Below are 25,728 nucleotides of genomic sequence, written 5' to 3' on the forward strand. Positions count from 1 at the left end.
TTTGAGGCTCTAGGGTCGGGCCCTGGTCCTGCGAGGGGGTTTTTGGGAAATTCAGTAAAAGATTAAGGAGAAGATTTGGGGGTTTTGGGGAGTGTCTTCTCCACCCTCTCTTCCTCTCAGAGCCCGGGGCTACGCTTCAGGCTGAAAAAGCAGGGAAGGCCCGGCCCCTTCCAATCCTTCTGCATCCCTATTGGCTGAGGGGCCTGGGCGACAGGCTCTCATTGGTCCTAAACTGGCGAGGAGGGGGTCTTAGGGAGAATACGCGCCGGTTGTGGGCGGGAGCAGACTGTACCTAGGGGGATCTAGGCTCAACCAATCCCGGTTCAAGGATTGCGTTGGGGGGCCTGGCAGGGGGTGTCCCGACCCCCCTTTCTCGCCATCCTGGGGGATGACCCCGGTGCCAGGCCCGGCGCCGGCCGCCTGATGCCGGGCGGGTCGAGCCGGGGATGCTGGAACGAAGGGCGTTGCTATGGCAACGGGAGGCAGGGCCTGGAGGGGGGGACCGAGCCCAGGCTGGGGCCGGGGGGGCCGGCGGTGGCTGTGGCGGGGCGATGGCGGAGCGCGGCCCGGCCTTCTGCGGCCTCTACGACACGTCCTCGCTTCTTCAGTACTGCAACGGTGAGACCCCTCCTCAGTTCCGACCCTGGCTCCGCCCAGGACCCATTTCCTCCTGCCCCAACCTCCTCCTTCCAAGTCCCCCCATCCTCGCCCCTTGCGGAAGATCCTCCCTTCTCCGCCCCCCTCCCCAGGAGGACCCTGACCCCAGAGCAAGGTCCCTGATTCCCAAAGCCCTGATCCGAGTCCCCCACTTGCCTCGACTCTCCCCTTCTCCCGAAGTGACTGGATGAAGAGGAGGGGGCAGAACCTTCAGGAGCTTGGGGTCGAGGGGGCAGGCCTGAAGGTCTGGAACTCTGCCCTTTCCCCCCCTCAATCCTCTGGGACCCTCCCCCTTCTCCCTGGCAGAGGGACTGACAGACTAGGGGGAGGTGGGATTTGGTATACCCGCTTGTGGGCTGGGTGTGGGAGCAGGTAGGATGACCAGAAGATTTAGCCTCCACTGTACCCCCAAATCCTCAGGCCCCACCATTCCTACCTGTTAGGACTCATCCCTTCTTCCTAAACACCCCTTCCTTCTACCCGAAGGGCCACTGTGAACGTCAGGCCTAGATGAGGGGAGCAGGAGGTGAAGGAGGTGGAAGGGAGGGGAGAAGGAGAAACCAGCGTTGGTCTCTGGGCAAAAGGGCTGAGGGTGGGGGAATGCTCAGGAGGGGGCAGAGGACTTGAGTTAAGGGGGCCTGGGGGGACGGTCCAAGGCCTAAGCCTGGGTCCAGTACCTGTTCTCCTGCTGCAGGGCTGTGTGTCCAGGCACAAGTAACTTCATCTTTCTGGGCCTCAATCCCCTTCCTCCTCCCCTCCTCCTGAAGTGGAGGTAATACCACCATTACTAAAGATGCCTGGAGCAGTAGGTGCCATAATAATAGTTAATTGTATTCCGGATTTACTGGGCACCGTACCATGAGCCAGGAAACAGTGCTAAGTGAACAGGGTTAAGTGTTCTGCATGAAGAGTCCTGTCACACGTAAGCTCCCTATAACACCATAAGGGGCCTCTCTCCGTTTCCCCTTCCCTTTTTTTGGGAATGTGTGTGTAGTATTAGCCCTGGTAGGTAAGAGGGGGCCTGGCGCAACGAGGTCATTGGGCCCTCCTGCCCCTTCACCTACTGACTGGGTGAGTCTCCGCACACTCTTCCAGCCTCCGCTCTTAGTTTCCTCCTTGGAAAACGTGATCCCAGCAGGACCCTGAGAGTCCCTTCCTTCCGAGTTCTAAGTCCTGACAGCTCCCTTCCTCCGACTTCGGGAGGCCCCCCCCTTCCTCTGCAGGTCCAAGCGCCGGACCAAAGGGGCTCTGGGTAGGGGGCAGGGCGGGCGAGGCCGGGCTGGCGATTGGGCCGCCAGGAGTGGGGGGGGAGGGAGGGGAGGGACGGACGGCTGCACTGCGGAGCCCAGCGGGCGGGCGGGGCGGCCTACCGACGCGGGATGGCAGGTGCGACCTCCACGCCCCGGCCCTGTTAATGATACCACCTTTACTCCCACCCGGCTGGGCGCCACGTCTTCCTCGGTTGTTGCCAGCAATGAGTCTGGGTATGAGTGGTCTGGGAGGGAGTGGGGAGAGGGACGCCTCAGTCATCCACCCTCTCCCACTTCGGGGAAAATGGGCTGAGGGGTGATGGAGGAGTTCTTTGGCTGTACCCATGGGCTGGACAGGACAGGGAGAGCCGCATCTGGGGCGTGGGGTACAGAAGCGACATAGAGAAGAGGAACAGGAGAGAAGCTCTGGCTGGGATAGAGAGTTTGGTTGTCAGATCCCCGCCCTCATCTCCCTCCTATGGGTCTCCTGGGTCTGTGATGCGCTGCCTGCAACCCCCAAGTCTACCGCCAGGGGCCGCAGAAACTCTGTCCTTGCAGCCGACTCTGGGGTTGAACATCTCGGTGAGGAGAGAAGGGAAAGAGGGACCAGGCATGACCTTTTTGGCTCGGAAAGTCTTACGAAACAGAAAGGAAACGTTAGTACCTGCGGTAAAGTATTGATATTCGTCAGAGAATATTGAGGATCAATTTTAGAACGTTGGTGTCACTAGGATTAAGTCGGTGTCATTTAAAAAATATTGGTATGGGGGCACCTGGCTGGCTCAGTCGGTAGAGCATGCGACTCTTGATCTCAGGGTCGTGAGTTCAAGCCCCACGCTGGGCGTGGAGCCGACTTATAAAAACATACAAATATTGATATCACTCATAGTTAATTTAGCATTTTAGTCATAGAATCTTGAAATCAGAGCCGAGAGGCTTTTTTTTTTTAAGATTTTATTTATTTATTCATGAGAGACAGAGAGAGAGAGAGAGAGAGAGAGAGGCAGAGGGAGAAGCAGGCTCCCAAGGAGCAGGGAGCCCGATGCGGGACTCGACCCCAGGACCCTGGGACCATAACCTGAGCCAAAGGCAGACGCTTAACCATCTGTGCCACCCAGGCGCCCGAGCCAAGAGGCTCTTGACTGGTAGAATCTTAGAAAGTAAGAGAGGAAGGGACTTCCCTAAGGTCACACCTCCAGGGCGGGCAGAGGAATGTGGGGGCACATGTCTGAGAGCGGTGGGGATTTCCTTCTCCCTCGGGGCCCTCTTCCTGGCCCATCTGCGAGCGTCCTCAAGCCTCAGGTTGAGGGAGAGGAAGGGGGGGCGGCTGGTCCCGCTTTAACTCGGGAAGGTGGCGGGGGGTAGGGGACGCGGGGGAACACCTTGAGCCTTGGAGTTCCGGGGTGGCCCCCGCAGCCCGCGCTGTCCTTCCTTCCAGATGACAATTTGTCGGGCACGAGCGGCATGGAGGTGGACGACCGCGTGTCGGCGCTGGAGCAGCGGCTGCAGCTGCAGGAAGACGAGCTCGCGGTCCTCAAGGCGGCGCTGGCTGACGCGTTGCGTCGCCTGCGGGCATGCGAAGAGCAGGGTGCTGCGCTGCGCGCGCGGGGAACCCCCAAGGGCCGAGCGCCTCCACGCTTAGGCACCACAGCCTCGGGTATCTTTGCTAGACCAGGGGGATGAGATGGGGAGAGGTCATACGCACTACTTCTGTCCTCTAACCGTATCCTCTTCCTCTAGTGTGTCAGCTCTTGAAAGGCCTTCCCACCAGGACGCCTCTCAATGGCGCGGGGCCCCCGCGGCGCGTGGGCGGCTATGCCACCTCCCCATCCTCCCCCAAGAAGGAGGCGACCTCCGGGCGCAGGTGAGGCACGGAAGCCGGGGTCCCTAGCCTCCTCCAAGACCCTGTGGGAGACGGAGTATTGTTTATACGGCGAGGGGGTGGGCTCAGGTGCCCGAACTCCAGCAATGGGAAGTGCCAGGAGGTTCTCGCCCTCCTCTAACACTGGCCTGCTAACCTCACAGGCTCCTAACTGTGTGCTCTCTCTTCGCAGTGCCCGCCGCTATTTGTCACCAGAGCGCCTCGCCTCGGTGCGCCGCGAGGACCCCCGCAGCCGCACCACATCTTCTAGCAGCAATTGTAGCGCCAAAAAGGAAGGGTAGGTGTCTGGGGTGGGGTTATGTCCCAGAGGGTGCGGCCAGGACCCCAGAAAGGCATGGGAAAGGGGATGGGGAATTTCTGGTGATGCCGCAGGCCACGAGGTGATAACTTAGAGCGAGACCCTGGAGTTCCGAATGCGGGGACTGTGACGGAGGCTTGGAGAGACCAATCTTGAGAGAGCATGGTCCAAGGGGAGGGCCTGGAAAGGCGCAGCCACATCGAGGGGCGTGGTCAAGCCTTAAGAGGCTGCACTAGGACTTAGGAGAAGTGAGTGGTTAGGATCCTTTGGGTAAGCCACAGTGGAAATCAAGGGGGAGCCAGGCTTGTGAGCGTGGCCATTAAGGTAAAAGTCTCCATTGAATCTCAGGGGTGGGGCCGGGACAGAAGCCTCAAGGGAGTGTCTGCAGGGAATAGGGAAATAGAGGGACGGGTATGATTGGGATTTGAGGGCATGGGCAGAGTGTTAGCCTGGGCAGAATCAGAGCCTGGGGTGGGGATCACTGGGCCCAATACCAGCTGGTGGCGTGTCAGGTGCAAGAAGCAGGTGCAGCGGAGTCTGGGACCAGACCAGAGGGGCGGAGCCACAGATAGGCGTGGCCCAACACCAGGAGGCGGAGCCAACCTGGAGGCTTTGAAGGGACTCAGCCCAGGGACTGGATCCCGATAAAGTGGTCGCAGTCAGAATTCCTGGGGGGACCCGAGGGCTCAGGGGGGAGCAGTCAGTTATCAAGAGAGGAGTCAACTCTGGGGACAGATCAGAAAGGGAGGTGTGTGTTGGGCGTGGTCAATTCCCTGGAGGCAGGACCACACTGAAGGTCTGGGCGGAGTAAAAACCTGAGGATGGAGTCACGATGCTGTGGGCGTGGGGCCTGAACTAAGGCAGGAACTGGGCCAAAACCACACATTTCAACCCGACTCAAATAATAGCAAACACGTACCTAGTGCTATGTGCTAGGCACAACTCCAGGCACTTTACATGAATTAACCAATATAATCCTCGCAATCACCCCGCGAGGTAGGTATTCTTATTATCCCCATTTTTTGAAAACAAGGAAACCGAGGCAAAGGTTGGGCAACTTGTCCACACTACTAGGAAGTGGCAGAGGTGGGGTTTGAACTCAGGCAGACATTGCCGCTAGTTCTGTTCTCAAACAACACTCTCCCCCCACCCCCCCCAAAAGAGCCTGGTGTCAGGACCCCGCAGCCCGGGATCTGAGACCCAGTGTGACCGGCCGGCTCCCCGGGTCGGCCGCGGAGGGCGGGGCAGGGCGCGGCGGCGCGGGCGCCTCCCAGGGCCGGAAGCGGCGGAGCCCGTCCCGGCTCCACCCCCGGCCCCGAAGCTCCGCCAGCCGCCGCCATGAGTAGCTTTGGAGCTGGGTGAGACCCTCTCGCAGACCCCCTCCTCCCTGCACCCCGCGGGGCCTGGATCCCAGGTCTCCCCTCGCCCTCGCCAGGGACCTGGGCCCGCGAGTATCACCCCTTCCCGCCCGCGAAGGGAACGTGGAGACACGCCCCTTCACCGCTTCCCTTGCTGCTTGAAGTTTGGGTCACTGTGGGACTGGGGGTGGGGAGCGCTGGGAGCGCTGGGAGCGCTGGGAGCGCGGTGCTGATTAGGAGGGAGGGGTCCCTGGTGACTCCCGTCCTCCAGGATCGCGTCCCTGCCACTTCGTGCTGTGTGATCTTTGGCGATCACTGCCTCTCTGGGCCTGTGTCTTAGGCTCTGCAAGATCAACCGAGCAAAGCACACGGCCTGCAGAGAGGCAGCGCTCCGCTCCTTACGCGGCCCCCGTTATTCATCAGAGACCTCCGGGGAGCGGTGGGGTAGGGGAGTGGTTTCTCCCCCTTTCTGACCGGTCTTCTAATTAGGGCGCTTTTTCTCCCCCTTTCCTGGCAGCAAAACCAAAGAAGTTATCTTCAGCGTGGGTGAGTGGGGAGAGGGGGAGGGGCATGGTTGGGAATCGCTGGAGATCAGGGGACCTGGCTTATGGAGTCTTTGCCTCTCTGGCCTCAGTTTCCCCGCCCATTATCATTTTTTTTTTTTTTTAAGTGAAGCCCGAAGGGGAGAGGGAATAGGGGATAGGGGCTGGTGTCAGCGCCTGACCTCTGGGGGTGTCCTGGCAGAGGAGGGCTCCGTGAAAATGTTCCTGAGGGGGCGCCCTGTGCCCATGCTGATTCCGGACGAGCTGGCGCCCACCTACAGCCTGGACACGCGCTCGGAGCTGCCGTCCAACCGTCTCAAGCTGGATTGGGTGTATCCTTTTGCTCTAATTCCTTCCTCCCTGCCCCTCATCCTCCAGTCTGGAGGGGACAAAAGCCCTTCTGGAATGAGACTTGGGGGGCAGGGATGGTCTTCAGGAGGGACTTGTAGGCCTCTGTGGCCTGAGGGGTCAGGACGACCCTGGAGTCAGAAGGGAGCCAGAGGAAAGCAGATTAGCTGAAAGGACCTTTTATGATTCAGGAAGGCAGCAAATATTTGCTGAGTGCCTTCCATATGTCTGATTCTCTTCTATATTCCAGGAGTGAACCGGAGCTCACCTTCTAAAGGGGGCTGGGGGTGGGGGTAGGAGAGAAGGTACCAGAAGCCAGTGGTCAAATAAACAAGGTAATTTCAGTTAAGTAGGAAATGCTGGGAACACAGGAACCCAAGGTCATGTGAGAGGAGTCACTGTGTTTCTCCGAGGCCAGGGCCTTTGAGCTGTACGAATTGAGCAATTAAGAGCCAGCATAGGAAGAACTAGAAGAAGACTGTTCCAGACAGAGGGCACGGCCCGGTACGAGGGCTCTGTGGCCAGAGCGAGCTTGGCATATTTGAGAAATTGAAGAAGTTGGAAGTGGTGAAGAACCCTGGCAGCAGTGGGTTGAAAGCGCAGCCTAGCCTCTGGCTGGCCGTCTGACCCTGGACAAGTCACCTCGCCTCTCTGTGCCTCAGTGGTGTGCCCTGAAAGATGGGTTTCGTGTTCTGAGATTCATAAGGCTATGAAACGGTGTGTAAAGGTGCCAAGCTCAAAATATGTGCCTCCTAAACAGGGATTGATAGCATAGTAACTACTCATTACAGTGGACTTAGGTGCCAGGCACTGTTCTAAAGTGTTTTATGGATAAACATGGTGAATGATATGATCCTTCTCTTTTGCAGAACTGAGAATGTATTTGCACAAGCAGCAGCCTCCGACAGCTCTCTGAGGCCTGCAGGTTGGGACTGATGACCCCCACTTTCTGGATGAGAAAACTGAGTCCCAGGGAGAGGACCTAGCCCTGTCCTAGGGAGTCAGAACAGTTCTGAGGCAAAGAACTCTCGACTGTGTGGCCCAGGCTTTTTCCAAAGAGCCCACTGGGGCTTGGGATCAGCATCCTAGGGACACAGTCCCTGTCCTCTCTGCTCTCGGGCTTGGTTTCTGCTCTGGAGGAAGCAGGGTTGTTGGGGCCCAGGGTCTCTTCGAGACCGCTGGGAATATTCATGAGAATCAAAACGTACTAAGCTGTTGTACCAGGCTAGATCAGCCGAGGCTGCAAAAATCAGTGTGGGCCTCAGATGCCCCATTTCCAAAATAACTGCAGGGTAGAGCAGTTTTCTCTGGGGTCACGATACATGGGTCAGCATTCATTCCGATAGTTTCTGACCGTCTGGGGCCAAGGGCTGGGCACCCAGGAGTCACCATGACGGCCTGCCCTACTAGGGCTCCCCGTCCAGTGTGGGGACAGACTCCTTGACAGTGACAACCCACAGTGATCAGGGCTGGGATAGGGGAACCCAGAGGGGCAGCTGACCCAGCCTGGGGGTCAGGGAGGGCTTCCCAGAGGAAGAGTTACAGAAGTGAACGAAACAGCCCAGTCTGGGCCACTGTGGAACTCACCAATTCATTGGGGAATAGGGACAGTTAACAGATGAACCAGGTAATGAATGAGTGAGGTGAGGCCAGTGGAGGAAATGGTAGCTGAGAAGAGTAGCAGGTGGGATGTGCTAGGCAAAGGGAAAGGTTAGTGTCAAGGCCTGGAGTCATATTCTTGGCTTTTTTATTTTATTAAAGATTTTATTTATCAGAGACAGAGCACGAGCAGGAGGAGCAGCAGGCAGGGGGAGAAGCAGGCTCCCAGCCTAGCAGAGAGCCTGATGTGGGAACTCCATCCCAGGACCCCGCGATCATGAGCCGAGCTGAAGGCAGACGTTTAACCGACTGAGCCACCCAGGCGTCCCATGAGCTTGACATTTTGAGGGACTCCGAGATCAGAGAGCCAAGGAGGGCAGAAGCCCTGTTGAAGCCAGAAAAGGCCCAGCCAGGCCAATGCGGGGAGCCACAGAAAGTTCTGAACAGAAGAGTCAGCCATTCCTTCAACATATACTAAATTCCTATGTCTGCTCTGTCCCAGGCTCTGATCTGGGCACAAGGGATACAGCAGTGAACAAAATGGACAAAGATTCCTGCCCTCCTGGAGCAGATACTCTAGCTGGGGAGACAGTTAAACCATGTGGGATTCTGATGAGTGTATGACGGAAACGTGAGTGGGGGAGGGGAGGGGAGGCAGTGAGGGTGCATGAGTTTGCAGTTCTAAATAGCAAGGGCAGGAAAGGCCTCTCTGAGGAGCTGACAGTGGAGCAGAGACCCAAAGGACCTGAGGTGAGAACAGAGAGGAAGCCAGTGTGAGTGGAGCCTGCCTGAGGAATGAGGAATCGGGCCCACATCGGGCCGGGCCTCCTGCCCAGACTTTCGTAAGGATTTTGACTTTTGCTCTGAGTTACTTGGGACCCATGGGAAGGTTGGAGCAGATGTGAGCTAACAGCGTTAACAGGTCTTAACAGGATCCTTCTGGAGAGAGGGGCGCGGGGGTTATATTGGTGTTCTGTGACTGCTGTAACGAATTACCACAAACTTGGTGGCTTGAAACAGAAAAAGTTTCTCTCACAGTTTCTCGGAGGCCAGAAATCCAAAGTCAAGGTGCTGGCGGGGCCGTACTCGCTCTGGAGGCTCTGGGGGAGAACCTGTCCCATGTCTGTCTCCTGGCTTTTCGTGGCTGCCGGCAGCCCGTTGGGGCTTTTTGGCCTGTAGCCGCTCCACATCACTCCAGTCTCTGATTTTCCTGTGGGTCCCATCCCACAGCCCCCGCGGTGTTCACGTCTTTTCCTCTCTGACTCTTTACAAGGGCACTTTTGTCTTTGGATTTAGGACCCACCCAGGTAATTCAGGATAATCTCATCTTGAGATCCTTAATTGTATCTGCAAAGACTCCTTTCCCAAGTCAGTGGGAAGGGTTCGTGCACCGGTTCCGAGGGTTAATATTTTGGTGGACATATTGTTGGGGGGGAATACCATCACCCCACACACACCCCTCCACCCCCGTCGCCGGGGGATCTGAGTGGCAGCAGGAAAGCCTAAGCCCAGTTCTTGAGTCTGGCGGTCAGTGCGCATGTGCGGTGTAAAACAGGCTCCTTGACCTGCCCCGGGCATCTCCAGCCATGGCTACCGCGGCCGAGACTGTCGGGCCAACCTTTACCTGCTACCCACCGGCGAGATAGTGTATTTCGTGGCCTCCGTGGCCGTGCTGTACAGCGTGGAAGAGCAGAGACAGCGGCATTACCTGGGACACAATGATGACATCAAATGGTAAAAGCCTGGGAGGGGCACTGCTGGGAGGGGCGGGGCCAGGCCTTTGCTTGGCCTACAGGCTGAACTGGGGGGGGCGGGGCGCGGGAATGGATTGCTTATCAGTATTTTTAAAGGTCGGTGAATTCACACAAATGCCTGGTTTTTTCACTTCTTTCGAAAACTCCTCGCTGGCGCCCCAGACAATCCCACAGCGTGTGGGAGCCAGATAGAGACAGCCCCTTTAAATGGCTGCACTCTCCTGGCCACCAGTTGGGTCCAGGCCTGAGCCCTTTGGGTATTTGAGTTAGAGACCCCGGGCCAGAGTCTTGATTCTGAGCCTGAGTACCCAGAAAGTGCCCCCTTATTGTTAACGGACAAAATCGATGTTTGTTGGCTAAATAACTCACTCAACCGCTTGTGGAATGAATAGCCCCGCCTTATGACTTTGGCCTGCTCTGGGAGGGGTCCTGGGCCGCCATGAGCCCCCTCCCTCCCCCTGAACCCTGTCCATCTGCCATCTCTCTCAGCCTGGCTGTCCACCCTGATATGGTCACCATTGCCACGGGACAGGTAGCAGGCACCACAAAGGAGGGGAAGGTAACAGATCGGAGGGGGCGGCACGTGGAGACTGGGGGTGAGGTGGGGTGGGGGTGGGGGCAGACAGCTGGGCCCCCCAGGTAACAGGCCTCTCTCTTCCTTGCAGCCACTACCACCCCACGTGCGCATTTGGGACTCAGTTTCTCTCTCCACCTTACATGTGCTGGGCCTGGGGGTGTTTGACAGAGCTGTGTGCTGTGTGGGCTTTTCCAAATCTGTAAGTCCTGCGCCGCCCTCCATTTGCCCCTCACCTCCAAAGTCAGGAGTAAGCCACTCACTCACCCCCACCTCTCCCCCCAACTCCCACAACTTTGGAGTGGGGCCACGCCTTCACCGTGACATCCAAGGTGTAGGCCATGCCCCCTGGCAGAAATCCAGGCCCTCCAGGCTGAGCCCCCATCTTTGTGACCTCACAGGGCTGCTCCCTTAGCCCTTGCGGGGCCAGGGGGGGACCCACATGACCTGATTGTCCCCAGACGAACTCCTCGGCGATCGTTTGATCGGCCCATGCTTGTTGTGTTTTTTGGCACCAACTTTCATTCTCCAAAGGTCCTTATCCCTTAGGCATTGTAACCCAGTGTGTAGAGCTTGTGGTTCTCTCTGCAGGCCTGGGTGGGTGTTGGCAGGATGGGCGTTGGCAGGTCTGGGTGAGATAACCCCAGAAATGGACAGTAAGCCTTTAGGAATTTGTAGAGCAATTGGACATTTCCCACCACATCCAAGTCTGTGATTAGTGGGCTTTTTAATCATATTTTACATTTTTATCAGAATGCGTTCTACCAAAGTATTGATGTGCAAGAGATTGAGGAATAAGAAACAACTAGTCCTCCCCCCCCCCGCCCCATTGTGTAAGAAGCACTGATTAGAGCCTCACGGATTTTCTGAGGCCCAGGGAGTCCTTTGAGAACACTTGGGGTGGGGGGTGGGGGGTGGGGTGGGAGAGAAAAGCTATTTTTTTGCCACAGTGTGTATGGGGACGGGTGAACCCTGCAAAATCAAAATTAACCTGTTTAACCAAAGGTATAAACACCCAACATTTTACCAACTTGGTTGTGGAATTTCATGTACATAAAAGTTACTCCATATAAGATTACAGATTAGGTGGTGTCAGGATTCCTCACCACGTGGTGGCTGCAGAGGAAAAGCTGAAGATAAAGATGAATTTCTTTCTTGTTTTTTGGGATTTTTTTTTAGGTTTTGTTTATTTATTTGACAGAGAGAGAGAGAGACAGCAAGAGAGGGAACACAAGCAGGGGGAGCGGGAGAGGGAGAAGCCGGCTTCCCGCGGAGCAGGGAGCCCGATGCGGGGCTCGATCCCAGGACCCTGGGATCATGACCCGAGCCAAAGGCACACAATGACTGAGCCACCCAGGCGCCCCAAGGAGATATTTCTTAGGGACGGGTCATTTCAAAAGGAAAATTCTAGAAACCCTTTAAAATGTGTGTCTGGCTGCTGGACAGGGAGTGTATTTGAATGTGTTTCGTATAATGTGGGCCAGGAGCTTTGAAAATCTTAAAACAGGCCTGCGTGGGAAATGCCCCTGTGGGCAAAGTGTTGAGGGGATGGATCCTGACCCACCTTCTCTGCCCCCTCCTCTCTCCTCCTTCCAGAATGGGGGTAACCTGCTCTGTGCGGTGGACGAATCCAACGATCACGTGCTCTCCGTGTGGGACTGGGCCAAGGAGGCCAAGGTGGTGGATAGCAAGGTGGGGTGACTGTTCTCATCCCCTCTCCTTGGGGTACCTCTCTGAGACTGGCCTGGATCTCAGCAGTTAGGAGTCTGGAACCAGAGAGACTCACGTTTCAGTCCAGACTTTACCATTTGGTGGCTGTGTGACTTCAGGCAAGAGGCTCGCCCCCCTGAGCCTTGATTGCCTCCTCTGTAAAGTGGGGATAATGGTAGTAGCATCTTCGTAGTAGGGCCTTGGCTTTGACGTTGGGATGCAGGGATGCTGGACCAGGCCCAACAGAAAGGTCGGTGCGAGGCAGCTCCTGACCTTAGCCTTGCAATGTCCAAAACGTTGACTTGCATCTCTGGGTGGTGGCCTGACTTCTAGATGAGTAATCTGAGGCATGGTAGAGGGGACAGCTACTTGCCTGAGGTCACATACCTATTTTGGGCACAGGACAGGGGACCTGGGTTCTGGATGGGGCCCACGGTTTGGGGACAGAGACTTAGTGTTTGAGAGGCTGGGCTCTGGAGTTGATTGTGGATTTGACTCTTCCCTGGCTGGGTGGCCTAAGGCAAGGGACGTCGTCCCCTCTTAGAGCCAGCCTCAGTCTTCATCATGATGGGGGCCGCTAATGAGCCTTACCTCACAGGGTGCTGTGAGGATTACAGGGGTTAATGGCTGGAATATTTAGCACGGCCCTTGATACAGAGTTGGGGCTCTCCAGGGTCTGCTGTTACGTTGACAAAGATGGCAGTAATGGTTTGCCGGCTGGCCCTGCCTCCTGTACTTTAGTTTGCCTGTATAGGAAAGACACAGGCGGGTAGGGTCTGCAGTGCACAACCCGCACAACCGTATAGGGCAGTCCTATGTGGGGTGGCCCTGGTGGCTTTGAGGTCCTGATTCAGAATCTCCCCCACTTCCCAAAGTGCTCCAACGAGGCTGTGCTGGTGGCCACCTTCCATCCCACAGACCCCACCCTGCTCATCACCTGCGGGAAATCCCACATCTACTTCTGGAGTCTGGAGGGGGGCAACCTGAGCAAGCGGCAGGGCCTCTTTGAGGTGAGTGCCAGGGGTGCGGGGATGGGCTGGCCCTGAAGGAGGCAGGCAGAGACACCCAGGCAGACAACAAAACAGAGGGCCCCAGAGGGTTCCAGAGGGTTCTAGAGGGTTCCAGAGCGTTCTAGAGGGTTTCAGAGGCTGGAGATTATGGGGATGCCAAGGTGTTGCCCGCCAGGGCCTCAGTTTCCTTATCCATACCGTGAAGATAATCCTCCTCAACTCTCAAGTTGGGAGGCTTCAATGGGGTGAAGGGTATAGCAGCTCCTAGCAGATAGTAAATGCTCAGTAAGCAGTGCTATGCTTGCCGAGAATATGGAAAAACGCCGAGGTCAGAGGCCGACTGGCCGAAAGAGATGCGCACCCAGACAGACAGACAGACACTGAGCAGGAAGCAGAGGGCCTGGGAGAAGATGCAGGGGCACCTCTGACAGGGCTCACCAGTCTTTGGTGAGAACTGGGGCTTTCACCCCAAAAGGGGAGGCCCTGAGAACACCGGGCACAGATGAAACAGATATCGAGGAAAGGGTGGGGCGAGGCCGAGAGAGAGACATAGAGACAGAGGGTGGGGAAGGAGAGGGGAAGAGAGAGGGGCAGGGGCGGAGTGGGGGAGCCAGGGATGGAGAGGGGGAGAGCCGGGGACAGAAAGGGAGACCCGGGACGACGATGGAGAGACCCAGGGATGGGGAGAGGGGGGACCCCGGAACAGAGGACGGGGGAGAGCCGGGGATGGAGAGGGAGAGTCAGGGCAGAGAGAGGGCAGAAGGAAAGTCAGAAAGGCAGGAAGTGGGTCTGGGAGTGGGCAAGGGAGACAATGGGGTCAGAAGCTCTAGAGGCAGGTTAGAGATGGGGTGCCCCACACTGGGCCTCACACCCAAAAGCATGGAGAGGACGCCCTGGACCATGGTCCTGGATGGGGCAGGGGGTGAGCTCTGGGAGGTTCTCTGCTTCCTCAACCTTCTGACACCCTCCCCTTCTCCTCTACCCTAGAAACACGAGAAACCGAAGTATGTGCTGTGTGTGACCTTTTTGGAGGGTGGTGATGTGATCACCGGGGACTCTGGGGGGAACCTCTATGTCTGGGGCAAAGGTCAGTGTCACCCCTAACCCCCTTTGGCTGAGCCTTCCTCTGCCCCAGCTTGTGTGGAGCGTATGATAAAAACAGGCTGAATCCTTACTTGCCTAATTCCCACGCCGCCCCCCATCAAGGCTCAGCTCCAGTATCCCCACCTCCATGAAATCTCTTATTCCCTACCCTTGTCCCCTGCAAATCCCCTGGTAGGGATCAAGTTTGAAGGAAAAACGAATGAGCTGGTTAACCGAGGTGTGGGTGGATGGCTGGGTGGATGGCTGGGTGGGTAGAGGGGTGGTTTGTCCCAGAGCAGTGAATGAAGAATAAGGGAATGAGTGAATTGTCCTGCTCAGTGAAGGGAAGATTGAGTAAGTGAATGCACTGTCCTCCTTGACAGCAAACGATTAGGTGAATGAACAAGTAAATGAATGAATGGTTGTCCCAACCAGTGGATTGGTGTGTTGTCCCAGCAGAGGCTAACGGGGTGAATAAAAGCTTGCCCCAGCCTTTGCGTGAATTGTGAACAAAGAAATGAATGGGTTGTGCCAGCAGATGGATGGCATGAACCAATCAGTGAGTTTTTTGGCCTGGGTATGTTTGCTTTCATATATGTGATGCTCCTTATTCAAGGCTGCACTGAATATTATTCCCATTTCGCGGATGAAAAAAACCATAGGCTCCTGGGGTGCCTGGCTGGCTTAGTCCATAGAGCGTGTGACTCTTGATCTCCGGGTTGTGAGTTTGAGTCCCACGGTGGGTGAGAGATTACTTAAAAAAAAAAAACAAAAAAAAAAAACCATAGGCTCAGAGAAGGGAAATGATCCAGCAAGTGGCCAAGCCGGGCACCCTGCCCCCCCGCACGTGGGTATACAGGAGACAGGCCTGAGTCAGGTGTTACTTTGTGACTGAGACTTAGTTGCCCCATCTATAGTATGGGTATAATATTACCTCCATCACAGCATTGTTTGGAGCTTCCCTTGAGCTCAGACAGCTAAGAATAAGCTCTGAATCATTGGCGGTGTGTCTCTCCCAGCAGACCGTGAGTTCTCTGAGGGCAGAGACTGGGTCTGATTCATTTCCGTATCCCCAGACCCACCGCCGGGTCCGTCCCATGGGGCTGCGAGGTGGGTAGAAAGATAAGTGGACACGATGATGTATGTACATGTGGCACCACATCTGAGTTGAAGGACAGGGCCTGAGGAGGGCTGTTTCTCTGAGTCCCTGTCCCAGCTTCCTCCCTCGTCCTTGGTCTGAAGTCTTGCCTCCTTGAATTCTGTTTGTTCTCAGCCAAGTGTAAATCTGACCCCGTTCTCCCGCCAAACTCTTCCATTGCTCCGTAGTTCGCTCAAGCCGACATCCAGTTTTCTCACTGAGGTCCTCCAGACCCCACGTGGTCTGGCCCTGCCTTCCCCGGCCCCTTGCATGTTACATGTCATCACACCAGATTTCATTTTGAAGATTTTATTTATTACAGGGAGAGAGAGCATGTGCGTGCAGGAGCGGGGGGGCGGGGGTGGAGAGGAAGAGGGAAAGAATCCCAAGCCGACTCTGTGCTGAGCATGGAGCCCAAGGCAGGGCTCGGGGCTCGATCTCACAACCCTGAGATCAGGACCTGAGCTGAAACCAAGAGTCAGGTGCTCAACCAACTGTACCACCCAGGCACCCCAGGCTAGGTTTCTTACAGTTCCCTAGATAGTGCATGCTCTCTCCTCCACTTTTCCCTTTGCACACCTTGTTCTTTCTGCCTGCAGCACTTTTCCACCTTCTATTCTCCTAACTGACTCCTGCTCATCCTTTAGATCCTTGCTCAGCCATCTTCTCCTCCAGGAAGCCCTCCCTGACCTACCTGGATGGGTGTCCTCTATGGGGTCCCACAGTCTCCTGGGTTTCTGCATCCTAGCCCCAACCACCTTGGGTTGCCACTGACTGGGAGTAGGTCTATCTCTGAAATTGGACTGTGAGCCCGTGATGGCAAGATCTGACGTTGTCTTGGTCACAGCTGTGTCCCTATTATCGCCCAGCATGAAGCTGGGCCCTGAGTATATTCAAGTAAAATAATTGTCGATTGAATAGGTTAATGGATAAATGAGTGGATGGTCAAATGGACAGATGAGTGGATAGATGGGTAAATGGGTAGATGGATGGGAAAACAGATGGCAGATGTTTGGACAGACGGATGGATTGACAGGTGGATGATAGTTGGATGAAAGAGGTGAATGGATGGCTGAGAGTTGGATGAATGGGTGGGTGGATCAGTGGATGGATGGTTGGATGGATGGATGGATGGATGGATGGATGGGTGGGTAGATGGGTGGATGGATGGATGGATGGATGGGTGGATGGATGGATGGATGGATGGATGGATGGATGAATGAGGGGGTAGATGGATGGATGGGTGGGTGCGGGGGTGAATGGATCAAAAGTGGATGGGTAGATGTTAGTTCAGATGGTTTAATGGATGGTTGAGAAGGTATTGGAATAGATAGGTCGTGGGTGGGTGAATGGCTGAATGTAGAATTGAGCATTCAAGGTGCTCTCAGGTCGATACAGGGGCAGCCTCCCCATGCTGATCCCTGCCCCTGACCACCCCTCCCCGCCCCCACAGGTGGGAACCGCATCACACAGTCAGTGCTGGGTGCCCATGATGGCGGTGTATTTGGGCTGTGCGCCCTGCGGGACGGGACCCTGGTGTCCGGAGGGGGCCGTGATCGTCGGGTGGTCCTCTGGGGTTCCGACTACAGCAAGCTGCAGGAGGTGGAGGTGAGGAGGGGGAGAGGCTCCTATGAAGGTGAGGGGACCTCCTCCCCCCCGACCAGGGCTCCAAACAGACCCTCCTCTCTCCAGCTGGTCTCCCCCTACCCCTTCTCTGGTGTGTCCTGCCCTCATCTGCCTCCACCCCCCACCCCCAGGTCCCGGAGGACTTCGGCCCAGTGCGCACCGTGGCGGAGGGCCGGGGAGACACGCTGTACGTGGGGACCACCCGTAACTCCATCCTGCAGGGCTCTGTCCACACGGGCTTCTCACTTCTCGTCCAGGTGAGCACCCCTCCCACGTCTGCCCTCCTTTCCATGTCTCTCCATCTCTCTTCCCACTTTGATTTCTCGCCACCTCCCTGCCCCATCCCTTTTCCTCTGGCCTGGCAAACCCCACTCACCTTCCCTATACCTGCACCCAGCTCATAAACCCACCCCCTGTCCTGGGACCCCTGCCCCAGAACTCCCTGTGGTCCAGCGAGTTACCTGCTGGCACAGCAGAGGGACCCCAGGACCCTGCTGCAGCCATGCCGCCCCCTGCCCCTCTGATCAGGGGTGCTGTCCATTTCTGTCGGTAAGTGCTCGGGCACGTGGTCCCACGGGCTGCACGCACCTTGGGCCACGCACCTCCCAGGTCCCAGCTCCCTGGATCTGGGAAGGCCCTGTGGAGTCTGCCTGTTTTTCTTTTTCTTTTTTTTTTTTTAAAGATTTTATTTATTTATTTGAGAGAGAGAGAATGAGAGATAGAGAGCACGAGAGGGAAGAGGGTCAGAGGGAGAAGGGAGCAGGGAGCCCGATGCGGGACTCGATCCCGGGACTCCAGGATCATGACCTGAGCCGAAAGCAGTCGCTTAACCAACTGAGCCACCCAGGCGCCCCTGCCTGTTTTTCTTACAGCTCAAATGCCCGCTCCTCCCTCCTGGAGTGCCCAAACCCTACCCCACACCCAGTGAGCACCCCCCTCCCGCCCCACCCCCCGCCGAGGGGCTAGATAGTATAGTATGGTGGTCGGGAACAGGAATTCTGCAACGTGACTACCTGGGATCGAATCACCTCCCTGTCGCTTGCTAGCTGTGTGATGTGAGGCAAGTGAGGAGCCTCTGTGCCTCTGGGAAATGGGATAGTAACAGAGCCCGTCTTCATGGGGGTTTATAAGGACCCCATGAGTCCGTTCCTATTCAGCATTTAGGATGGTGCCTGGCACAGAAGCCTTGGCCAAAATTACTCCTTGATCGGTGGTTCTGCTTCCTCCATTCCTTCCGTGCATTTTCCCTGTCCCAGGCTAGCTGAGATCCATGCCATGATACTGCTTTTAGATCTCCCTCTGGCTCTGGTTTCCATGGGGCATGAAGGCAAGTAAGGGTTAGGGGAATTTTCTAGATGTCCCAAGGCCAAGAGGGGACCTTAGAGACCCCTAAAAACAGTATCAATATTACATATTGTTGATTATATAATTAATAGGTTAATATATTATTAGAACCTTATTATTAACATTAATCATTATACTAATGTCAACAATTATATCATCACTCTTCATTGTTATTTCATACACTATTAATAGTGTATGTTAATAATAATAATTATTATTTTTATATAGCGCTAATTTCGTGAGCACTTTGTACTAGCCTTGGACACTTTTCCATCCATGATTTTTTTTTTAATATTTTATTTATTTATTTGACAGAGAGAGACATATCGAGAGCAGGAACACAAGCAGGGGGCATGGGAGAGGGAGAAGCAGGCTTCCCGCAGAGCAGGGGGCCCGATGTGGGACTCGATCGATCCCAGGACCCTGGGATCATGACCTGAGCCAAAGGCAGATGCTTAACGACTGAGCCACCCAGGCGCCCCTCCATCCATGATTCTAGTGAGCACAGCAATGTCATGAGACACACATGGGGATGAGTCCCATTTTACAGAAGATTACACTGAGGATCCAGGGAGAAGTCATCTGACCCATGAGTCAGAGGGAGCCGAGGTCAGACTCCCCAGACCAGGTACCCTCCATGGGATCCCACAACCTTCTGGATGCCACCTGACTCCCAGGGTCCAGCTCCCACCCAGCATCTCTCTTGCCCCTCCCCACCCCCACCCCCTCGTGTACAAACTGGAGGACAGAGGTCTGGAGAGAGGGGCAGCATTTGCCTCGAGCCACACACCAGGGCCGGGGGCTGCTCAGTCACAGCATCCTCTGGACACTCTGGGGAAAGGATCTTCCCTGGGTCCCCTGTGGCCCCAGTGTGTTGCTGGGGCTAGTCTGGCACCTCTTTTTTTTTTTTTTTTTAAGATTTTATTTATTTATTTTGAGAGAGAGAAATCATAAGCAAGGTGCGGAGTCGGGGTGGAGGGGCAGAGGGTGAAGGAGAAGCAGACTCCCCATTGAGCAGAGAGCCTGATGCGGGGCTGGATCCCAGGACCCAGAGATCATGACCCAAGTGGAAGGCAGATGCTCAACCGACTGAGCCACCCAGGCGCCCCTAGTCTAGCACTTCTTTCTGGCACCAGGCTCGGTGGGGCAAGGGCCCGGATTGGCTGTCTCCACGCTGCTGTCTCCCCTTTGCGCCAGGGCCACGTGGAAGAGCTGTGGGGCCTGGCCACGCACCCCAGCCGGGCCCAGTTTGTGACATGCGGGCAGGATAAGCTGGTGCATCTGTGGAGTGCGGAGTCCCACCAGCCCCTGTGGAGTCGGATCATCGAGGTAAGGGGACAGGGAACCCGACACCCTGTTCTAACAGAACCGCCTGTCTCAACGTGTCAGGTCTCAGCGCACTGAACGGAAACCACGTCAAGTCTTTTTAAGCACACTGGGATTTATATATATACATATATATTTCTTAAGATTTTATTTATTTGAGAGGGAGAGCGTGTGTGCGTGGGAGTGGGGGGGAGGGGCAGAGGAACAAGCAGACCCCCCCCACCCCCAAGCGCAGAGCCCGATACGGGGCTCGATCCCAGGACCCTGAGATCGTGACCTGAGCCAAAGTCAGATGCTTAACCCACTGAGCCCCCCAGGCGCCCTGGTGCAGGGAGTTGGGTGCTTATGGACTTGCTTGGAAGGGCCGGAGGAGCAGGTTCTCCCCTGGAAGGAGGCCCAGAACCCACCTGCCAGGGAAGCTAGCTGCTGCCTTTGCTACAGGGTGGGGTCAGGTGCACTGAGTTCAAGAAAGTGCCATCCTCACCCAGGAACCAGGAGGCTGGGGTCACCGCGAGGGCTGGCTCTGGAGCTGCCCCGTTCAGGATGTGTGGCTCGCCAGTGAACTTTAAAATGTAAATAGAATTAAGACTTCAGTTCCTCGGTTGCACTAGCAACCTTTCTTTTTTATTTTTTTAAGATTTTATTTATTTAAGAGAGAGAGACACAGCGAGAGAGGGAACACAAGCAGGGGGAGCAGGAGAGGGAGAAGCAGGCTTCCTGCTGAGCAGGGAGCCCGATGCGGGGCTCGATTCCAGGACCCCGGGATCATGACCTGAGCTGAAGGCAGATGCCCAACGACTGAGCCACCCAGGCGCCCCTGCACTAGCGACCTTTCAAACCCATGGCTAGTGGCCACCGAATGGGGAAGCACAGATCACACACATCTCTGTCGTAGGGGCTTCTGGTGGACTGGCTTGCCCCAGAGCAACCCAACGCTGGCCCCATTTGCACTGTAGCCTTGATACTATGCGCTCCCACCTTTCAAGGCTGGCGACTGCGCACGAGGGTAGCAAATGCCATTGCTTTCAGAGCCCAAGTGATGGGTGGGAGAGCGGGGCCTCTGCCTTCTGTCTTCTGGAGCCCACAAGAGCCCAACGGATCGTCTGACCCAAATCACAGTGGGACCCTAGCTGCAGAGGATTCTGGGTAGTGTAATTTTTAAGGTCCCCTGCCTGTCCCCCTGGGACACTAGAACATCAGTCCGTCATATCCCCCGCGCCACTCTTTGAGGCATTGCTCCAGGAATGCCGGGTTACCGCTGATCCTAGAACACTTGAGGGCCTTTGAACTCTTGAGTCGGGCATGGTGCGCTCTGGAAATTGTTAGGGCCGGGTATCATCATCCCCATTCTGGCATCGAACCACCCGGGAGTCATTAGAAATGCAAAATCTTTCACCCCATCCACAGAGCGTCTGATTCAGGTTCTATATTTGGGACCCGAGATTTGCAAGTTGGTAACGAGCTCCCTTAGATTCTTCTGAGTCGGGCAGCTTGTCGACCACAACCAGAGTCACTGGCTTAGCACGTTACCCACTTTGTCCTTTTAATTTCTAGCGACCTCCACAAGGCAGTGGGGATAACCGATTCCCACTTGGAAAGAGGCACAGAAAGGTTAAAAAATCACTCGCCCATCCTCACTGTGTAATTATAATCAGCCTCTGTGGAGTGCTTCCTGTACGCCATCTGGCTTACCAGCCTACTCTTCTAAGGACTTTACATCTTGCTTATAACAATCCTGTGAAGGATTGATGTTCTGCCTTTGCCAGATGAGGCAGCCGAGGCTCGGACAGGGAAGGTTATTTGATGTCACATAACGAGGAAGTGTCAGAGCCACCGTGTCAACCAACCAACCAACCAACCCTGATTCCAGGGTGCTACATTGCCTGGGAAACAACCAAATGCCCCCAACATTCAAAAAATGGAAATACCTATTGCTGGGTGTTTCACAAAGATGTGGGAAAACTGGCTCTTGGACATGCCTGGTGAGAAGTTGATAGAATTTTTTTTTTTAAGATTTTATTTATTTATTTGACAGAGAGAGACACAGTGAGAGAGGGAACACAAGCAGGGGGGAGTGGGAGAGGGAGAAGCAGGCTTCCGGCCAAGCAGGGAGCCCGATGCGGGGCTCGATCCCAGGACGCTGGGATCACGACCTGAGCTGAAGGCAGACGCTTAACGACTGAGCCACCCAGGCTCCCCTGAGTTGATAGAATTTTATGGAAAGCAAGTTGGCATTATCTATCAAAGGTCTTAAAAAAAAAAAGGGATACCCTGAGTCCCAACAATCTCACTTCTAGAAAGTTACCTATGGAAGTCACGGGTGAGTAAAGCTGTGGGAATTTAGCCCAGGAGTATGAAAGGCTCCAGTTAATAGTGACAGCGGGAATGTTTTCTGTTTGAGGTGACATGGTACAGGAAGGGAGGGTGGTTTGGGAACATCTGTGGTAGCTCTGAGGTTGGGGAACAATGGCCAGATAGACTGGAGACCCCCGTTCTCATCCCTGTCTCCTCTCTCCTCTCAGGACCCTGCCTGTTCTGCTGGCTTCCACCCCAGTGGCTCTGTCCTGGCCGTGGGCACGGTGACTGGCAGGTAAAGCTGAGTTGGGCATTTGGGGAGAGCTTCTCTGCTGTCCCTGAGAACTGTCCCTTGACACCCATCCCCCTACCCTATGTCCCCAGAGCCTACAGAATCTAATTAAGAGACTGTTCACCAAGCTGTTCTCCCAGCATTTGTCTGGAGTCAGCCTCTCTTCCACATTTTTTTGGGGGTCTCTCCCTTAGGCCCTACAGATTGCTGCCCGTCCCCCCACTAGATCAGCTCACATCCCCTTCCCCAATCATGCCTTCTCCTTAAAGATGGCTGCTCCTGGACACGGAGACCCATGACCTGGTGGCTATCCACACCGATGGCAATGAACAGATCTCAGTGGTCAGCTTCTCTCCAGGTAAGCAGCGGGGCCCAGGGATCTTGGAGAAGCCAGGCTTGGGAAGTGAGGCTCAGTCACTAGCAGGGGGAAGGCATGGCGCCTGTGTGGCAAGGCCTAGGGGCCGGTCTAGGATTGTAGTGGGGACGGAGCTTGGGACAGCTGAGGAGTCTGGAATAGCGGGGGGGCTGAGTCTGAGAGAGAAGGGGGTAGAGCCTGGGTGCCTCCTCATAGCCCCCCTCCCCCTCCCCCAGACGGGGCGTACCTGACCGTGGGCTCCCACGACAACTTGGTGTACGTGTACACGGTGGACCAGGGCGGCCGCAAGGTCAGCCGCCTGGGCAAGTGCTCGGTGAGTGGGCAGTGGCCCCCAGCCCGCGCCGCCACCCCGTCCAGGGGCTGCAGAATTAACCAATTTTCTCCTTCAAGGGAACACAGCTTCAACGCTACTGACTCTGCCCTGATCACTTCAAGGAGTCTTAGCCCCGCCCACACATTGCCCCCTCCCCACCCCGTGTTATAAGCCCGCCCCTCTGTGTCTAGCCGTACCCACCTGTTCTAAACCCCCCTGTGTTCTAAGCCCTTTCTGTCTGGCCCCGCCCATCAGTCTGGCCCCGCCCATGGTAGTCTGGCCCCGCCCCCACGCTCCAAAGGCCGTGTATCCTTCCTTTGGCCCCCTCGTGTTCTCACCCTACCTCTGTATTTTGCCTTCCACCTCTCCAGGTCTAATCCCACCCCGTCCAGCTCTAACTCTACCCCTCCCCCCCCCCCCCCCCCCCGGGCCCAATCCAGGTGGGTAATAAAACTGGAATGGCCCAGGACAGCAGCTGCTTTGTCACCAACTCTGGGGACTACGAGATTCTGTACTGTGAGTACTCTGAAAGCCAAAGCCCCCCCCCCTTCCCTGTTTCCGTGTGCGATTTACGTAGACTTCCCGGAAGGGGGGCAGGGCTTTCTGGCCTCTCTCCTCTGGCTCCTGTGTCAGGGGCTGTTCTCACTGATCGGTCTCCTGGCTTCGGATTTGCTCCCCTTTGTGGTTCGATGGGTGGGGCACAGGTTTCTGAGCAGATACCCCTGCTCAGGCCTGGGATGTCACCACCCAGGATCTAGCGCCTTCATCCAAGTCTGGAGAGGTGGAATGAGTCCTAGGACCCTAGTCTCCTGTCTCAGACCTCCATGCCCCTGGACTGTGAAATGCATGGGTTAAGTAAGTAACTGCTCTGAGCCCCTCACACCCCCCTGTTTTCTACCCCAGGGGACCCGGCCACCTGTAAGCAGATCACCAGTGCAGATGCTGTGAGGAACGTGGAATGGGCCACGGCCACTTGTGTCCTGGGATTTGGGGTATTCGGTAAGTTCTGGAATGGGGGAGGTCCCACCAAGGGCAGGAGTTCCAAGAAACATCCTTGACTGGTGGTCTTGGGAGTCTCTTATTGGTTATCCCTGGGCCCAGCTTGGTCCCTGCCTTCATGAGCTTCACAGTCCAGTGAAGGAGACAGACCTGTCCCCAGACAACCCAGAGTCGACTGGGTTGAGACTGGGCTGCCACGTGAGCCCAGCATGGGAGGGAGTCAGGGAAAGCTTCCTGGAGGAAGGGCTATTGAAGCTGGACCTAGAGGATGAGGAGGCAGTGAGGAAGGAAAGCAGTCCCAGGGCCTAGGGATTCATAGCACATCTCCCACAAAGGCATTTGGAGAAATCCAAGAAGGCAGGAGGGGTAAATCATTGCGAAGTCCAAGGGGTGCCCCAGGGAGGAGGAGGCTGGAGCAGCGTGGGCCAGAGCCTGGGGGTCATGCTAAGAAGCCTGGGCTTTCTGGGGTGCCTGACTGGCTCAGTCGGAAGAGCATGCAGCTCTTGATCTCAGGGTCGTGAGTTCGAGCCCCACCTGGGGTGTAGCGATGACTTAGATAAATTAAACTTAAAAATTAAAAAAATAACAACAACAACAGCAGCGGCAGTGTCCTGGGCTTTCTCCCAAGGCCACCAGGGAGCCACAGAAGGGGTTTGAGCAGTGGAAGGCCGGGGTCAATTACACATTTAAAAAAGATCATTCCAGGGCGCCTGGGTGGCTCAGTCGGTTCAGCGGCTGCCTTTGGCTCGGGTCATGATCTCAGGGTTCTGGGATCGAGCCCCATGTCGGGCTCCCTGCTCAGCGGGGAGTCTGTTTCTCCCTCTGCTCCTCCCCCTGCTTATGCTCTCTCTCTCTTTATCAAATAAATCAATAAAATCTTTAAAAAATAATAAAATAAAATAAATAAATAAAAAGAGATCATTCCAATTCTCATCCCTGGCCAGAGACAAGCTAGGTGGGAGGAAGGCAGGGAGGCTGGGGCCTGCTCACCTCAGGGGTCCCTGACCCCAGCTGACCTCTCACCCCCACCCACCCCTCATCTTGCCCACAGGGATCTGGTCTGAAGGAGCAGATGGTACTGACATCAACGCCGTGGCCCGCTCCCATGACGGGAAGTTGCTGGCTTCAGCTGATGACTTTGGCAAAGTCCACCTGTTCAGTTACCCCTGCTGTCAGCCCCGAGTGAGTCCCCCATCCCCCCCCCCCGGGGAGTCTGGCAGGGTGGAGGTGACAAGCAGCCTTGGGGGCGAGAGTGAGGCAACACTCCCCAGGCCTCAGTTTCCCCATCTGTACAAGGAAGGCCGTGACATGATCCCAAGGGTTGTTCTTGAACCTCAAAGTCGGTAACTTTCAGTCTCTAGCACTAACGCTCAGCTCCGAGTGTCTGCGATTCGGGGCTCTTTGGTTCCCTGATCCTTATTTCCGCCAGAAACAGTCACTGAGCCCCTACTGTGTGCCTGGCACAGGGGCTCCGGCCATGAACGTGACAGATCACCTTCTTTCACTTCTTTCTCTCCCTCTCCCAGGCCCTCAGCCACAAATACGGCGGACACAGCAGCCATGTGACAAATGTGGCCTTCTTGTGGGATGACAGCGTGGCCCTGACCACGGGGGGCAAGGATACCAGTGTGCTGCAGTGGCGGGTGGTCTGATGTGGGGAAGGAGAGTCCCAGGGACTTGGGGCCAGGGGAGAGTCAGGTGGCAGGGCTGGAACTGTATTTTCGGGAGATGTCTATTGCCGAGTAGAGTAATATATACCCAGAGTATGTCTATAGCAGAGGGGGTTATGGGGGCGGGAGGGGAGACTGACAGAAGTCTCTATTTATCGGGGTGGGAAGAGGGGTCACATTGCTTTGGGGGATCCATTAAGGCATTTGACTTGGAGTTGTTTTTTTTTTTTTAAGTTTATTCTTTTATATCACCCAAAAAATAAAGACACATGCACTGACGCAGA

General features: G+C 55.8%; 1 protein-coding gene across 1 annotated transcript; it reads left to right on the forward strand.

Annotated features, from left to right (window-relative positions):
• Positions 1-317: 317 nt before the first annotated feature.
• On the forward strand, positions 318-25,728 carry EML2 (EMAP like 2). Its single transcript, XM_025849778.2, is given in 23 exon segments — positions 318-618; positions 3,346-3,564; positions 3,648-3,771; positions 3,962-4,066; positions 5,963-5,991; positions 6,190-6,319; positions 9,519-9,668; positions 10,178-10,247; positions 10,354-10,464; positions 11,859-11,954; positions 12,848-12,982; positions 13,970-14,069; positions 16,657-16,811; positions 16,961-17,086; positions 19,371-19,502; positions 22,022-22,089; positions 22,356-22,444; positions 22,678-22,786; positions 23,216-23,235; positions 23,238-23,291; positions 23,679-23,774; positions 24,826-24,956; positions 25,301-25,728. Coding segments are annotated over 23 exon segments (2,547 nt in total). The 5' UTR covers positions 318-446; the 3' UTR covers positions 25,427-25,728.

Source organism: Callorhinus ursinus, unplaced genomic scaffold, assembly GCF_003265705.2.
Source record: "Callorhinus ursinus isolate GAN/ISIS: 27379988/994484 unplaced genomic scaffold, GSC_fseal_2.0 scaffold71, whole genome shotgun sequence".
Taxonomy (NCBI): Eukaryota; Metazoa; Chordata; class Mammalia; order Carnivora; family Otariidae; genus Callorhinus; species Callorhinus ursinus.